We start from the raw sequence: 17,839 nt of genomic DNA on the forward strand, positions 1-17,839 counted from the left end.
TTTGCAAACAAGGCTAGGAATAGTAAACTGGAAAATAAAAGACTTTTGATTATGACGAGGTCCCATAATTTTACTAGCCTTTGTACGACAAGTTAAAATTTTGTTAGGAAACAACTTGGAAAGGCCTGGAATATGGTTATTTGGAGCATGCCAATGTCAGCACAAATTAGCACACTTTAAGTCCTATGTCCACTGTGAACATGTTATTTAGATAGAAATGCTGTTCTTAATTACTTGTGCTTTCAATTTTTGAAATTTTGCCCTTGTTTCTACAGTACTGTAAGAAGGTTTGTTAACATTGTGGTTCGTGTTTATTTCCTGTTACGCACGAACCACGATAGACCACGCTGCGTATTTTTTTAACAATCGTGGACCTCATGACCATGTTTCGTGGACTACACGAACAAAAATTAAACATTGCACCGTTGCGTCCACGATAGATAACTTCTATTGTGAAACAACAAAGACCGTATTAGTTCATCAATTAAATCAAAAACCGATGGCACAAAAATAAATTAACACTTGTTGTTTTAATTCATTGTCATAAAGATAGCTGAATAATAGATTTAAATTGTTCGTGAATCAAAACGCGATGTAAAAAACATTTCTATCGCAGCTTTTCGTTTACAAACTTTTAAAATGCAATCTTAAAAAACATTCCGTCGCTTTTCGTTTATAAACTTTTAAAATGCGATCTAAAAAACATTTCTATCGTCGTTTTTTTGTTTATAAATAATTAAAATGCGATCTTAAAAAACATTTCTATCGCCGCAGACAAATTTAACTTTTCTAGACAAATGACATTTCATAAAAATACAATAGCGTCCATGACGAAAAAGTATACACCAAGCAAAAACTATGAATATGCTTTTTTAACTTGATAAAACCTGAAACAAACAAATTAACTTTGATCAAAGACTTTTTTGAAAAGAAAAACAATTAAATTATACTGGCTATAAAATCCTGGAGCTCGCGAAAATAATCGTGGGGCACACGATCCTTTGTGGAGATAATAATATTAGCGTGGTGGCCACGATAGAATGTTTGACTGTTTGTTATACATAAAGACCATGATTTTATCGTGGTTCGTGTGCACCACGCTCGTTACACGAACACGATGTTAACAAATCTTTTCACAGTACTGTATGTCAAGGATTAAAGTCATTTAGAGATTAAGAAACACCCACAATCCAGTCTTGTCATTCTTTGTCATTCTATTCCATTCACACATGTCCAAAACTGAATTGGGCGTGCGGTTTTCAGACTTTTACATGTTTTTCTTTTTGTTATTGACAAAATTGCATTAAATGTAGTATTGAAAGACTTGTGTTAAACAGACTACCGTATGGGAAAATGCATAATATGCTTGTCGTAACACTCTCCTCCGTTATGTGTTTTTCATAAAAGACTTTAAATATTGCAAACTAAACTATATTCCCTAAAAAGATTTTGCACTTGTGAGACGTAGAATTTCTGAAAGACTCGTAAAAACTATTAAAAGAACACTTTAACATTTCATAAAAATCATTCCTTTGTTTTTATTATTTCAAGTGAGAGGAGAACAACTTGCTATACATTATGAAATAGCACAAGTATAAATTGATTTACAACTTTCGAAACAATGCAAGTATATTCTGTTTAACCTTCAAACAACACAAGAAAAACATTTTTTAATAAAGAAACAAGTATATATATATACATTCATAAAAATATGTTTATTGCAAAGCTTTTCGTACTTCTAGTACATCATCAGGCATTAAAAACTTATATACATTATATACAGCTAAGAACAATTTAAAATATAATTTGAAATAATAAAATCCTGTGGGAATTTATGTTATACCATTTCTAAAGAGGTCAAGGGCTGATCCAGGCCAATTTGGACATCGGTATACAGATTTCGGGAACATCTAATTTGGGTGCCCAAATTAGAGACACATAATTTAAAATGCTTGAGAATTGGTTTATTTCTCATTTTGTGGATATTTTTAGAGTCTTCAATCACAGAGAATATAAATATTTTCAAGAAGAAATTATGTTCTATACTAAAAAAGAAGACGATGCATATCTAAAGTATTTTTGTTACCCGAAAAGAAATTTTATCTGCAGCGCTATCAACGCCTTAAAATAAATTTCTGGGTCAGCCCCTGGAGGTTCACAAATTTAATGTCTAATTTATCGATTATAAAAGTCTTAAATTTCATTATAATCTTCTAATATCTTTCGTTTTCTTGTATTATTCTTGCGCTGTTTCGAAATTTATACAGCAAGTCATTCTCCTTCCATTTAAAATAAAAGAAAAAACACGAAAAATAATTTTTATAAAAAATGTCAGTGTTCTTTTAATGTTATTTGCACAGTCTTATATAAAAATCAAAATCTAAGTGCAAAATCCTTTTACAGACTATACTTTAGTTGACAATATTTAAAGTCTTTCGCAGCATTAAAATTATATATTTGAAATTATAACAGAGGAGGGTGTTACGGCAAGCGTATTCTACCTTGTTTTTATTATGTTTCCTAAATGGATCGACGAAGTCATGCAGTTTTACATTGAAATTTTTATTTTTTAAAAAAGTAAAGAAATTAAATACTTTTTTGTAACAGAACATTCTAATTTTGAAAGTTGCTTTTTATTAAGATCCACAAATCAAAGAATTGCTTGTATAGTTTTGTCACAATTTTCTTAGAAATTAATAACGTTAAATAAAGCCTCTCACGGGAGGTGTTCTTTTATGTTAAAAGATTGCATAAAGCGACGTTTTTGCAATAAAATTAGATCACATTTTAAAAGTTTAAGAACAAAGAATGGCGATAGAAATGCTTTTTTAGATCGCATTTTAAAAGTTTAAGAACGAAGAACAGCAATAGAAAAGCTTATTTAGATCGCATTTTAAGAACATAAGAACGAAAAGTGGCGATAGAAATGTTTTTTAGATCGCATTTTAAAAACTTAAAAACAAAGAAAGGCAATAGAAAAGCTTTTTTAGATCGCATTTTAAGAATCTTAAGAATTATTTAAGGCTCGAAATGTTGTTTAACAAAGAAAAAGAATGATTCTCATATGAAAATGTGTGTAAACTAACAACGTTTTTCGCCTCCAGATAAACCTAGCGAAAAAAATATTTAATTTACTTTTTATTACTTGCGTTGAAAGTCAGGCAACTTTGTTTAACTTTATTCACACAAGAACTATTATTCCTAAATTATCATAGAAAAAAAGAAACTCTTTTAAGCATTGTTTTGTTTTGTTTGAAGTTCAGTATTTAATTTAGAATAAGTATTATAAAGCAATTTACGTCATCGAGTAATACTACGCGATAGATCGAGCCTATGGCGACATCCTGATAGACGCGATATGATTCATATCTATCGAGACAAAAATATGCTCAAAAAGCTATCGCGTATCGTTCCTGTCTCGCACGATAGAGGATCGCGATGTTAAGATACCTTTTTACAGTACTGTAGCTTTTATAGCGAATGAAGTGTACAAAAAATAGAGTGCTAATGTAGTTACTATGTTGTTAGGTGTGGTGTTATTTATGAACCCCAATTTAAGTTGTATGTTAGAAATGCAACAAAGCCTTTACTTAATGATACCATGCTACAAATAAAAAATTCACAAGATACATTAACAAGGCATTGTATTACTTAATTTTTCGTAAGGAAAATAAATGTGTTGAAATTTGTTTTAAAAATTCTACACTAGAAACGACAAAATTCATACAGCTTAAATAATGGATGCAGCTTTTATTCCTTTAAGATGAAGAGACCTTTAATGTGTGATCCACTTAATTGGAACACCATGCATGTTACTTAAACTGGTGAAACTTTCTAAGAAAGTGTTTAGAAATCCTTTTAGGGGTCGTCTACAAATTTCGTATGATATTTTATACAAATATATACAAATTTAATTGCTTTTAATTCGTATAAAAATCGTATACAATTCGTATAGTGTTAAATAGTTATACGATTTTTAAAAAATCTAATACAGATTTTATATGATTTTCATACAAATTTTCATACAAATTATATTCTCTTTTATACGAATTTTCATACAAATTTTCATATGGATTATACTCTTTAATTTATACGAATTTTCATACAAATTTTCATACGAATTATACTCTTTAATTTATACGAATTTTCATACGAATTATATTTCGTTTTTAAACCTTAAAATGCGATCTAAAAAAAATATTGCCGTTTATCGTTTTTAAACTTTTAAAATGCAATCTAAAAAAGCTTTTCTATCAAAATTAAAGTTTCAATCTTTGTTAAAATATAATAATTTTTATCGCTTAACCCGCGCAATCAACAGTGACTTGTCGCTAGTTTATTTAGTTTCCACGCAAAACTTTTATTTAATAAAACTATTAAACAATGGCTCTTCGTGTCACATTGATAGAGTTGATAACATTTGCAATTATGCTATTTGGAACAGTTAACACTATTTCACAATAGTTACGCGCAGTTATAATAATCTATTTTTTCTTCAATAATCCCTTGTTTATTACGCGCAAGTTAATGACTTACAAGACTCGCAAGATAATTAATAAGAGCAAAAAATGAACAACTACCGCCTCCAAGAAAAAGGTGTGAAACTTAAGCGTACGCGTAAGCTTACATCTGTACTGTACTATATACGAATTTTTTTAAAAAAAACCATACGCATCTAATTATAAAAACTCAAACGAATTTTATTTAAAAACCCATATACGAATTTAATACAATGTCGAACAATTTTCTTTTTTTTAAAACCATATGGATCTAATTAAAATCTTATACGAATTTTTTGTTAAACTCGTACGAATTTAACTCATATGAATTTAATTTAAAACTTATACGAATTTAATTTAAAACTCATACGAATTTTTTTAAACTCATACGAATTTAATTTTTTTTTAAACTCATACGAATTTAATTTGAAACTCATACGAATTTATCTCATACAAATTTTTTTTAAACTCATACGAATTTAATTCAAAACTCATCTGTATGGCAAAAGAATTTTTTTGATACGAATTGCTACGAATTTTGTAGATGACCCCTTATTTTTTCACAGCATGGGAAGTCAAATAATACAAATAGTTTTTGACTGTAAATAAATAATTTGACCCAATCATATCATCAATACGATGTAACTAAGGGGTCTGCGAAAAAACATTTTGGCCCCTGTTAGCGGGATATCGCTGCTGAGTGGGGGGAGGGAGTCTGATGTTTGTAAACATAGTCCGCTAAGGATTAAGAAATCTCAAAAATTTGATCGTGACTTAAAAATTCTTTGTCGTTGAGAGCATAATTGCTTGTCATCAATTCCGATAACTTTTATATACAAAACACAAGCCCCTGCTGAGCTTTCCCAGATTTATCCGAATGTGTATTTTATGAACGGAAAGTCGCTGAATAAGGGGGGGGGGAGGAGGGGGTTAGAATATTATCGGCCATATTCCGCTAAGAGGGCCCAAGAAAACTTACGAAGGCCCTTAATGTTATTGGCACTGGTGAACTTTTCATTGAAGCTAAGTCACGTTTAATAGGACAGTCTAGCGTGAGAAAGAGGAGAGATAGAAAAAATAGATATGTGTGCCTTTGGATGTTGCAGGGAGTGGTCTGGCAAAGCGAGGACCCTCTAACCTAATACGCACCCGCTCACTGATCTGTTTCACTGTTTTTTTGGTAAATATCAGCCGCCATGTTTTCTGTTTATATTCTCGATGGGCCAAAATGATAAAAACAAGGCCCGCGGTCCTGGAACTGACGTTTTTCGCACCCATCAAGCAACAAAATTATTTTTGTAATCTGATGAAACCTACGAAATTTGTTCACTTTAGTATTTAAAATACGTCACAGAATATATAAATACTTGCAAACAGTAAACGTAAATAGAGGGTTTATTTTAGCCGTTGGGCGCACACTGGTACCTAGGTTTATTTTTTGCCCAGGTTTATTTTTAGGTTTATTTTTTGCCTTTTATTAAAAGGACAGAAAATCCTAGGCAAGAAAAAGAGAGTGCGTTGCACGGACTATTGCCAATAAGAACTAATTGGACTTTCCCCAATCAACCAACATAATAGAATTTAAAAGCAATTTTTTGTTTTGAGTTTTTTTAAAGTGTCAAACCAATCGCTAGATTTTTTACAATTAGTTTAAAAAAACAACTGAGCCATATAGTAAAAAACCAAAATCAAGCGCAGCTCTTATCAGTGGTGATAGCAAGATTGTGATGCGCTTATCTGAGGGTGCAATAATCTGAGGGTTTGCACTTAAATACGAGTATGAAAAAATGCAAGGAAAAAAAAGAAAGAAAAATTGAATAATGTTCTTTCGATGATGTATATTTTTTGTGTATCATTTTATACATTTTATAATCCTTAATCTTCATCAGTTGTTAAATCGTCAGAAGAAATATCAGAACGAATATCGCTTTGTTCGTACTTAACAGCATCTGTGTCAGAGATTCTAAATCATTAAGTGGAATTCGCTTTCTGGTTTTGGCATAATGTAGTCTTCTAATCCTCGAATATTAACGTCTTCTGATCCGTCAAGACTGTTTGATATTCCACATTTCAAGAAAGACCTAACAAAAATTAATAAAAACTACATCTGTAAAAAAAATTAAAAAAGAAGAAAAAAATCTCGCATTTTAAGTGAAACAAACATTGCATTCTATATCTTTTTTCCCTATATGCGCTTATCTGGGGTTCCGGTTAAACGGGAATAAAATTTAGTAAGGATTTGGTGCGCTTAGCAACGTGCGCTGATAATCGGGTGCGCTTGATTTCGGCATTTTACAATACCATAACGTTTTCATCGTCACAAAGACTTATCATTGCATGAATATTTTTAAACTCTAGCAGTAATTTTGGTAAGATAACATTGTCCACTTGTAGCACATACGAATAATTCCAGACTTTCGAATAAATTCTTAAAACTGGATAAGGTAGCTTGGAACAAGAGCTCTTAACAATTTGAGCGCTTTTGTTTTTTCAACTCCCTGAAAAAAAATTGCAAGGCGCTTGTAATTATTTCCCATGAGTAATTTAATAATATAACAACGATCTAATCTTTTCTTATTTAAGAGTGCTAACTAGAAATCGTAACTTTTACCGACCAATAGTTCTTCTCAGGCTCGATGTAAACCTTCATAAGGAAGTATTTTTTTTTTTTTTATTTTCAGTTTGCGAAGCATAGTTTTTTCTTATTTAACCCATCATTGGAATTTTCCAATCCTTTTTGTGGATGAGGTGATCTCCTATATCTGGCACAACGGCTTTAAGTCTTCCTCCATAATTAAGAAAGAATCTACAAAAGCACTTAAACTTTTTTCTGTGCAAGTGCACACCGTTTTTCAATGATCGCTGGCTTTGTTTTAGGATATAAAGCCGTGGAATACGGATCAAACCTATTTTAATTCGATATGAAAAGTTTGTATACTTATTCTGGGCTCTATATTTTTTCGATAATCATGAAAGCTACGCGTCTTGTTGCAGATAAATGCTGATTGACAGATAAAGTAGATAAAGGGTACATAAAAAACGAAAAAATTTGTTCCAGTACCAAACAATAAGACCTATATTTACCATGCGTTTAACTTGACTATCAACAGAAGTGCCAAAGCACACACGCGACCTAAACCGGACCAAAGAGTCACAGACAAAGAAACAAATTCTAGACGGTATAAAGCCAGAAGAAATTAGCCAGAAAGATTTATTAGATAGATTCAAAATTAAACATCTTGAAGACACACTACGCCATGTGGATCACTCTATGACTACATGCAAAACCGATGTCCATCGCCATGATAGGTTGAGACTGCGCAGGGATAACCAACAAAGCTTGATGTAGAACTCACCAATGGAGATAACATTTTTGAATTGAAAATTGCGGTTAAAATATCTTTTTAAATTCTTTCTTTTTATTGCCCTTCTACGTTTTTAATTAACTGCTTTGCTTTTACGGCATTGATAATAAGACTCAATTTCCGGTTCTCACAACAGTACTTTGCCTACAATCTCGTTTTCTCTCCTCCAGATGTGTCCTATGAATCTTATACTTTCAGCTCACCATGAGGTTCTGACTTTCAGAAGATAAATTATATTATATTTTTTTATTTTATTTTATGGTTATTCCAAGATTCAGTGAACACGGATCTCACCATATCGTTTAAGTTTCAGGAAACTTTGAGTTGTCACACGAAAAAGGGGTTAGTTGGCCCATTTGCTATAAATTCTTTTTCGGACAATCTAAACTTAGTCAATTATGTCTTTAATTTCTTTTTAACTAGATTTAGTTCAAAATCTTAAGTATTTGAAGCCCTTTACTTGCTTTAATTTTTGCGTTTTAAAATACGATCACCATTGGGTTAGTTGTAGAGTATGAAACTTTGTTTTCTTGTAGTCTACTACCTGTAATTTATTTTCTAATCTATGTAAAAGAGGATCTGTTTTTTTATAAGTGACTAGGAAAACAAACATCATTAGCATTATAAGTGCCTGTTATGGAAGTAGCTTGGCTATGTGAGCTCTGGCAAGCAGTAATCTTGAAGGCAGTGAGCTTTTCTCCTTACTTCGTAAAGTGCATAATCAAATGTAATAAAGAACAATTGTAAAAAAAACATAATTCACTTTGCAAGAAGCCACTACCACAAACATAGTGTACTATTATGATAGACTAGTTGATATCCCGGAGCGTGAAATATCCGTCCCATGCTCCTCCTGCGGTGCTTTAAGTTTAGTCTGATAAATCCTTTTTTTTAAAGCCAACACAGTTTCCTGATTTGCTTGAATCATTATAAGAAAGCTATTCACACTTGAACTTCTGATGAGCGACCAATTAGCTTTCTCATCATTTATGGTCCATAATTTTCTACTTTTAGGCATGTAATATTAACAATAACAAGAAGCCCTGGGGGCTCTAAGAATTTCCGCTCGCTACCAAAACATTTGATGGCAACCTGCTAATTCGTTGTGTTATCGTGCCAAGCATTCGAACAGGTTTGGTGCATGAAGCTCTGAAGATAAAACACACAAGTGACATTACATCTTACAACAAACGCAAACAAAACGAAACGTGTCAAAATAAACTCACACTTTAAAAGAAATTGCGAACAAAAATTATAGCCTATCATTCATGGTTGAAAGTCTTCCGATTAAAACGTTTATGGTCTTAAACGGCATTTAGTTGACAAAAAAACAAGATTTTGATGTCACCATCATGTTCAGCATATTTTTTTTGTGATCTGTGCAAAATTTTGTCGAAAATAAAGTAGTTTTAATTTTTGGACCAATTTTGGCCTAAAATGACATTTCAGGTGGCAAAAAATCAAAATTTTGATGTCACCATCATGTTCAGCATACTTTTTTTGTTAACTGTGCCAAATATTGTGGAAAATAAAGTAGTTTTAATTTTTGGACAAATTTTGGGCTAAAATGACATTTAAGGGGGCCAAAAAATCGAAATTTTGATGTCACCATCATGTTCAGTATACTTTTTTTGTTAACTGTGCCAAATATTGTGGAAAATAAAGTAGTTTTAATTTTTAAACCAATTTTGGCGTAAAATGACATTTAGGTAACAAAAAATCAGAGGAACGTGAAATCCCAGGGTCGATTTTTTCTCAAAAAATGCTCCAAAAGAAAAAACGACGGTTTCAAAGAATTTCCTACGCCTTCGGGCGCGGAAATTCAATAAATTAGATATTAGTGAATAATAAAATAATAATTTTTACAGATTATAGAATTGCAACTAAATTTTTACAAAAATATAATTTACAAAAAATTTAAAAAAAATATAAAATTTTCCTGCAGTTGCTTATTAAGCAGTTAGAAATAAAATAATTTTAAATCAGCATTCTAGATACTGCAATGTCAGCATCTACACCAATGATTAAACTCTACTGAACTGTATGATCTATTAATGTTGTGTATGTTTGATAGTATGTTCTACGCAAAAACGAGCTGGGCCCTGTTTTATTTCAGTTTGCAAAATATGGCGAACCATGTGCTTGATCGTATGTTGTTCTTTACTGTGGCAGAGATCGTGCCGAAGTTTTAAAAAATGTCCGATACTTCGGTGAATAGTATATTCAGTTGTATGTAGAACATTGTATTGCACTTTAAACTCCAATTGACGCTGGCTATTATGCTGTAATGTATAATCAACTTTATGTTGCAAGGCGTCTTTCATTATCTAGAAACAAATGTTAATATTATTAAGTGAAAATACTTTAAACAAAATAAATTATATGTACTTAGTAAAAATTTGACCTACAAAAAAATAAATAACCTTTTAATAATCGATAGAAAGTGCTGCATACGTTTTCCCCTTTTTTACACCATTGCCCTTCATTCATCTATACTTTAATGTCGAGAGCTTTTCGTTTGCAGAATCCGCCACAACATTCTTTATTCTCACCATATAACGTGATATTCACAAATGTGTGATATTTCATAGCATTTTCACTTTTACATACACTGATGTTAATAATACATTAAGTAACTTCGTTTCTTCAATCTCAACAGCAGGTATCTGTTTTTCCTTCCGAATTTCAATTCATATAGTTTAATTATTAAACCATCACTATAAACAACTGTATTGAAGGAAAATGTTAAAATATCTAACAACTGAATAAGCTTTTATTTTAAAGCAGGCAACTGGAACAGTAGCTATAAGCTTTAGGTCATATATCTTATTGGCCTTTTTTACGCGCCCTAAGTGGAATTAATCTCTGCTAGGTGTAAAAAGGGCTGGCGTAAAAAAGGCCAAAAAAAGGATTTGTTTTTATAAAAGCAGCGTTAGTTTTTAACCCCTTAAATTTATCATTGAGCAACCTATTACAGTTTTTAGGTTCTCTAACCTATTTTTGTAAAAACATTTCACAGTAAGGAAATTTTGCAAACAGTTCTTTGAGTGCCTAAAAGTTCTTCTAAGAAGTGTCATAACGAATCACCTGAATAGAAATTTTGGAGGGATTTGCGAAAATTGTAACTTTAGAAAGAGCATAACAAATGCGTGCTCTTCAAAACCAGCGAGGAGCGTTTTGAATTTCTTGAGATTCTGATACATGTCAATAATTCATCTTGCATGGGAAGGCTTTGTTTTACACAGCCAGACATCTACTTTAACATGTGGTAAAACGCCTCTGTTTACTATCCCAATCTTGATCCCTTCTTGCGAGGTAGCATTTGCCACCTTATTATGAGGCTGAAATAGATTTGTATTGTTGTTGGATGCGTGTGTAACCACGATGTTGTTCTCTTGTATTAACTCGTTCATGGCGCTTTTGTTGTCTAACCTTTAAATATATTAAATATAAATAAAGTGTTAGCAGTGGTTGCTAGTTTCGAATTTCTTCGTCTTCTCTTGTGATAAAAGATTCTTGACAACATGCGGAACTCTCTCTTGTGTCGCTAACATGTGCAATATGTGCTTTGAATAAAGTCGTTTTAATGATTGTTGCACAATAGTTGTCCAACACATTTTATGGTTAAGGAAACCAACCTTTAGACATCATAAGGAGAAAAAGATTTAATGGGTGGTTTACGGGTCATTTCAACATGACCCTGAATAGAGTCCATCTTTTCAATTCTAAGTAGCCTTTATTAAAATAATACCATAAAAAAGACAAAGATTTTTATGCCATGGTTACTGACTTTTTTTTGTCTTAATCAACATAAATACCAAAGATTAAAATCAAACGATCTTGAATTTGAAAGATATCAAAATCAAAATCAAATTTTTTTTTTATGTTGACTGAAAGAAAAACATAACAAAGCTTTGATTTTTTTTTATTGTAAAGAAAGTTCATCTTTCAGATCAGATGCAGTCAGGTCATAAAATATACCGATTTTGATGTTGCACTGTAATAAAAGTCCTCGGTGTACAGATCTTGGAAACCTTTGTAATCACAGCACAAATTAAAACAGACCAGGTTTAAGAAATTACTGTTTATATTTAATCATTATCAAAATTATATGCTACGGCTATAAATTCGAGAACAAAAATATCGTAGTGGAAAAAAATAACATATTAAATTTCAGACCAAAAGTGTTCGCTTATACAATTTGAAGTTATCCTTCTGTGATCCTCAATTAAAAAGGAGCTACTAGTTTTATTTTATTTGAGAAAGTAGGCACAACCGTTTTCAAATATTGTTGACTAAGTCTTGTCTCGTTTTTATTTTGTAAGCTTCTTTAATCGTATACTTTGCTTGTGGAAGAATTTTAGTGATTTTAACATACATGAACGGTAATGTTAAAGTGCTACTGAAAATTAGCCAAAAATCTAGAAACTACGTAATTTATATTTAAATAAAATTAAATACAAAAAAATATTTTTACCTGCAAATAAGCTAATAAACTATAAAATATTGGTGTGTAAAATAATACGTGCAGTTATTTCTGTCAGTATATATAGTCTATAATAATTCCAACACCCATAAAAACATATATATAGTAAAAAAGTAATGTTACAAAAAAATTACCTAAAATTATTTAAAAAAATTATAAATCATACAAAATTGATGAAAATAATAATTATCAAAAGCAGAGTTATAAAATTGGAAAATCTGATCTAAATATAATGTAGAGTGTTAACCGGACTCGCCGAAAAACATCACAAGTTCCAGCTATAAAAGTACAAAAACAATCGTTTTCAAAATTACAGCTAAAAAATTAAGAGCCCGGTTTATAAGCCGTGTAGATTCAAAATAAAGTCGCCAAAAAGATGAATGAAATGTGATATGTAGGTATGAGGCAAAAAAAATTTAGTACTGTTTCAAAGTACAATCTAGAAGGTGACTTTTAGATAAAATTAATATAAAAATTTCTTTGAAAACACAATCATTGTGGTACCTAAATCAAAATTACCATACGTACAAAAGTTAGTCTGCGAAGTTTAACGCGATATGGCCAAATTTGTGAAAATTATCTACACGCATTATATTTCTTAAATTTCATTCACGGAAATTAATACTCTTGACAAAAAAATTAAAATTCCCATAATTTAAGAATTGCTTTATCGCAGAGAGAAAATAGGGCAATTTCATTCACACGTAGAATTAATTATAACGAAGGATCATTAAAAAAAATGTATGAATATTAAATTAAGAAAACTTTTTTAACAGGATTTGAGCACATATTTACGTTATTCGCGAAAATTAATATCTGCGAAATTTTCTACAAATAACCAATCGCAAAAACTTATAACCGACTAATGTCATTTTTTGACTCACGAAAATTAGTATCAGTAAGGTAGGTGCAGATGTACCCACAGGGTGGTGGAGTGATTCTGCTACCACCTGATCGTTGAAGAAGGCGGAATATTAATCATCAATCATCATCGTTTTCACTGAAATATGCACCATGCTTTTTCGCAACAAATTCCAAATACCAAATTCGGTCGTCCATAAGCGGAGTATTCTCGTTTAAATCCACCCATTTTAAACGTAATTTATTCGCTCTTTCCTCCTAAAACCAAATACATTTATTATACCGAAACTCGGAAGAAAAAGCAGAAGTAATGACAGAAAAACACAATTCTGCTCGTCAAAACATCAAAAATGGAAATAAAAAAGACATACCGGGATAAAGAAAGCAGTCAACATGTGGCCGCTATAATCGCTAATATAGTTATACACCGCTGTTTCTACCCAAGCATTGTCAGTGTTTCTCTTATCATCTAAATAACCACGAAATACCTAAGGAAAAAATAAAAAAAAGTGCCAACACTTTAAACTTGACCAGATAGATTAAGCAGTTACTAGTTTGGCTCCTTTAAGTAATACCCTCATACTAGCACACAATCTTCCTTTTCTCAATTTGTTAGTGGACCTATATATGAAAATGAATTGAGCATAAAAGAGAATAAAACATGAATTTTTTGAAGAGCACAAAGGTTTCGACAAATATTTCTGAATCAAGGTACCCAAAATGTCTAGCTTGGTCACCTCGAACAGCCTTTAGTAGAAACTAGACATTTCTTTCTTGCAGATAAGCTCTTTTTCTGTCCTACTCTGTACAATCTTGTGTGAATAACGTAAGAAGTGAAGTCGACCCTATCTAAAAATAAGGCCTTGTGCAGGCAAACTTCCTTGCTGCTTACATGCAGGTAGATGATAAACAAGCTGATTCTTTCACACAAACCTCTGTTCGATTTCTAATCACAGCATCAAGGGCTGCCATGGTACCTAAATAACTGAATCGATTAACTCCATGTTCTTTTAATGTTTTTGAGTTAAACAACTGCAGAAGTATGCGTGGAAGTCGATCTTTAACTTTGGTGCTTTGTTTAACTTCATCCTAAAATGAATAAAAAAACAGCCTGAGAAAGTGAAGTCAACAAGTAAAAGTTTGAAAAAGTAGAGAAGTTAAAAAATAACTACAGTATAAGTACCCTTTTCAAAGAGGGAAAAAGGTTATGTAATGGAAAAGTGAAAAAAGAAGAAAAGATATAATAGTACTAAAAGAGTTAATAAAGTTTTTTCTATTCATTTTGGCCGTTTTTTACGGTTTCTAGTTATAAATTTTGCAATATTTCAAAATTCTCAAACAAAAATACACAAGAAGATCACAAACTACACACACGGCAAATATAAGTAAGACCCAAACATAAAAAGGCCGAAAATACAACAAGTCACATAACTCATTGTGTCATAGCTAGACCAACATATTTTTGGCAATGATTGTATTTTAGGATTTGCATTTGTTTCTCATGTAATGAATATTCAAGGTTTTTAAGGTTATATTATCTCATTTCAAGTTCCTTAACATTTTCAAAGTCCGCCAGGCTCTTATATTGTGGGATTCAGCGAAGAGAACTAGAGTGAACAGACAGTGAAAATAGGGTTTAAAAATGTAAAGGAAGTGTCATAGGAGAAAGAAAGTAAGGAGTTTAAACAGTCGTGAATCATTAAAGAATATAGATGATGAAAGGGATAAATGAGATAAAAATAAGTAGTAAAGGGGCTGGGAAGATGAAGAGAAAATTAAGAAAAGAAAGTTAGTTAACAGTAGAGTCAATTTACGTAAGGTGTGGTAGAATAAAGTAGAGGGTAAGGGTAAATAAGTAGGGTCGAAAAAATTATTGAAGACAAAGACAGATCCACCAAACAACTCATGGATAAGAAATTTTACCGAAGGGAGATAACATTCTCCTGTATTTTTTTCAATAACCAGAACTTCCATTTCCGGCTTTGATTTTTGCTGTTCCAGTTGATCTTTAAATCTAAATAAACACAACACCAGAACAATAATTTCGCAAGTTTATTTAGATATTCGCAACGAGTATTTGTACAGATGATGCTTTATGTAGCATCTTCCGCAATAAACTTTCAAGGCTATATAAAAATATATTTCTATCATTGGAAATACCTGGTGAAAATTGCTTCTGTAATGTGATTTGGACCATATCGTCTATATAAGCCGCGTCCAATCAGACCTGTTCTTCCTGCAGGATTTCTACAGTTTGAAATTCAAGGTACATACTACAGAGATCTATTTAACAAACAACTTTACCATTTGGTCAGCTATTTAAGCGAAGTATTGGATGCAGGATACCGCTTTTTTAGCTCACACCAAAATGTACATACACAATAATAGAAAACTTCTACAGATTAAAATTAGATTCTTACAAAGGCAAGCCAGTTTCTTCGTCGATGCTATACACTCCTTCAAAACTTGTACGGTCAACTTCACCATCAATCTCGTTGAACTTGGGTGGATTGTTTACGCTTTTTAAAAATAAAGACAAAATAAAAAAGTGTTTCCACTCAGTGTGCACTTCCAGCTATTTTCGATCCTCTCTATTACAGTATATACACTTGAAGACCCCTCCCCCCCCCCTTACACAATTACGTTACCAAGAGTCACTTTGACATTCTTAAGTTAGTAGAAAAAACACATACTCAAATTCTTTGTCAACCCATGCTAAACCAGGCAAAACATTAGGTGCAACATATGATCGTGGCTTATAACTAGGAAATGGTACCTAAAACGTTATGAAAATATAGCATCTAGCGAAAAAAGGAGTGATAAACACAACTTTTAAAAGTCTATTCACACTTCTTAATGATAATCTCTGCACAAAATAGGAGATGAAGCAACTTAATTTTGGCTTTCCACAAGGATAAAACAGAAGTAGACACGTGTGGAGAGGAAACAACAAAAGCGACACACAACCTGACAGCCTGCATATTATGTAGACAACCGCAATAATACACTATTAAATTGCCAGTCAGTTTTAAGCGTTTGTAAATCGTATTTTGATTATTAGAATGGTGAAAACAGCAGAGTTACCTTCCAACTGACGAATTGATCAGGAAAGGTAAATCGTTCAATTTCAGAGGAAGGATAACGAAGACATCTTGACAGTATATGACACTTCTCAATACTTTCTTCTTGCTTCAAAGTGGGTAAAGATGGTCGTGCAGAAATATTGAAAGAAGGTTCTTCTTCAGATATAGACGGCGATCGAGGTGAATTCTAAAATTAAGGTATAATACTATTAAGTACTGCAAAGAATCGTGTCAGCATGTTATAATATCATGTTAGCATGTTATAACAATTATTAACCGTACACTAAATGAATTTTCCGTTCAAATTTCACTTTTAACCTCTAAACTACAGAAATTGGCAAAAACTTGCAAAACAATACCTTATCATTTTTGAATGTTTTTTTATAATACAGTGGAATCCCCCTAAAGCGGACACCCTATAAAGCGGACAGCCCTCTAAAGCGGACAAAAATTTTTGCACCGGCAGAATTTAGGTCAAACTCTCATAAAAAAATCTCTATAAAGCGGACGATTATAAAGCGGACACTCTATAAAGCGGACAAAAATCTTTGCACCAAATGACAGTTTCCCTTATAAACACTCCCTATAAGGCGGACAATGGAAAAATAACGAGATGAAATGTCACTTTTTCTTAAAATTTAAACCATTTTACTTAGTACATCTTTGAGTTTTGTTATTTACCGAGTCCAACACTTTCCTTATATTTTTCTCGGCCCACTCAACTGCCTTTTCAACACCAATTAATTGGTACTGGGCAGGAATTTCTAGTCCGTAGCCAGCACCACGGTTCACTCGCTTCCCAGTCACTTTACATCCGATGGTACAGTTAGGAAGCGACATGAATTTGTTGAATAGTTTGCTAAGGTTTTTAGGGACGTGCCCAACTACTTTATCGTCATCTGTAACAGCTACAGCAAACTTGTCATGTTCGTTATCTTCTTCCGCTTTTAAACAAAAATTCTCTTCTCCGACTTTTGGGCTCCATATGTCCATGTAAGCATGGTATCCACGGATAAACGAGTCGAAGCGATATTCTTTCTGTTTTATAAGGATAATCTCAATCTGTTGGTCAATGTTTTTGAGAAGCATCTCATTTAGTTGAACGTTCGACATATCTGTGTTCTCTTCAGCTTCTTTAACTTTAAAATAGCATTCGAATCGTGAAGACATTGCAGCGTAAAATTTTAAACTGGAAAGAATTTCGAATTTTGAATTTCTAATGCACATTCAACATGGCAATGTCGAAGCAGCAGCTTGCTGGTAAACTAGCGAAGAAAACTTTATCATTAGATGATAAGATCAAGTTTTTGGATTTCGCCAAAAAAAATCCAGAACTTGGATGTAGAAAACTAGCAGACATTTACAAGATTGGAAAGACAGCCGCAGCAAATATTTTAAGAGACGAAAAGAAAATTCGTGAACAACATGAAATTTTTCGTGAGAAAACAAAAAAACGTAACCGCCATGGCAAGTATCACAAGATAAATGAGATCTTATTCGAATGGTACAAAAGATGTTGCGCTTCTAACATCTACCCTAATGGTG

General features: G+C 32.1%; 1 protein-coding gene across 3 annotated transcripts in view; it reads right to left on the bottom strand.

The window, feature by feature from the left end:
• Positions 1 to 11,931: 11,931 nt before the first annotated feature.
• Positions 11,932 to 17,839, bottom strand: part of LOC130639332 (transient receptor potential cation channel subfamily M member 7-like) — a 61,203-nt gene continuing 55,295 nt past the window's right edge. The window contains exons 26-33 of one of the 3 annotated variants that reach the window (XM_057447067.1): positions 16,296 to 16,481; positions 15,905 to 15,987; positions 15,632 to 15,730; positions 15,372 to 15,458; positions 15,135 to 15,225; positions 14,145 to 14,300; positions 13,583 to 13,699; positions 11,932 to 13,469 (exon numbers count right to left, since the gene is read on the bottom strand). In XM_057447067.1, coding sequence (XP_057303050.1) covers positions 13,332 to 13,469; positions 13,583 to 13,699; positions 14,145 to 14,300; positions 15,135 to 15,225; positions 15,372 to 15,458; positions 15,632 to 15,730; positions 15,905 to 15,987; positions 16,296 to 16,481 — 957 coding nt within the window. In that variant the 3' untranslated portion in view covers positions 11,932 to 13,331. Of the gene's footprint in view, positions 13,470 to 13,582; positions 13,700 to 13,948; positions 14,061 to 14,144; positions 14,301 to 15,134; positions 15,226 to 15,371; positions 15,459 to 15,631; positions 15,731 to 15,904; positions 15,988 to 16,295; positions 16,482 to 17,839 lie in introns of those variants that run through there. The other 2 variants (XR_008982369.1, XM_057447068.1) reach the window with 2 other exon arrangements.

Source organism: Hydractinia symbiolongicarpus, chromosome 1 (genome assembly GCF_029227915.1).
Source record: "Hydractinia symbiolongicarpus strain clone_291-10 chromosome 1, HSymV2.1, whole genome shotgun sequence".
Taxonomy (NCBI): domain Eukaryota; kingdom Metazoa; phylum Cnidaria; class Hydrozoa; order Anthoathecata; family Hydractiniidae; genus Hydractinia; species Hydractinia symbiolongicarpus.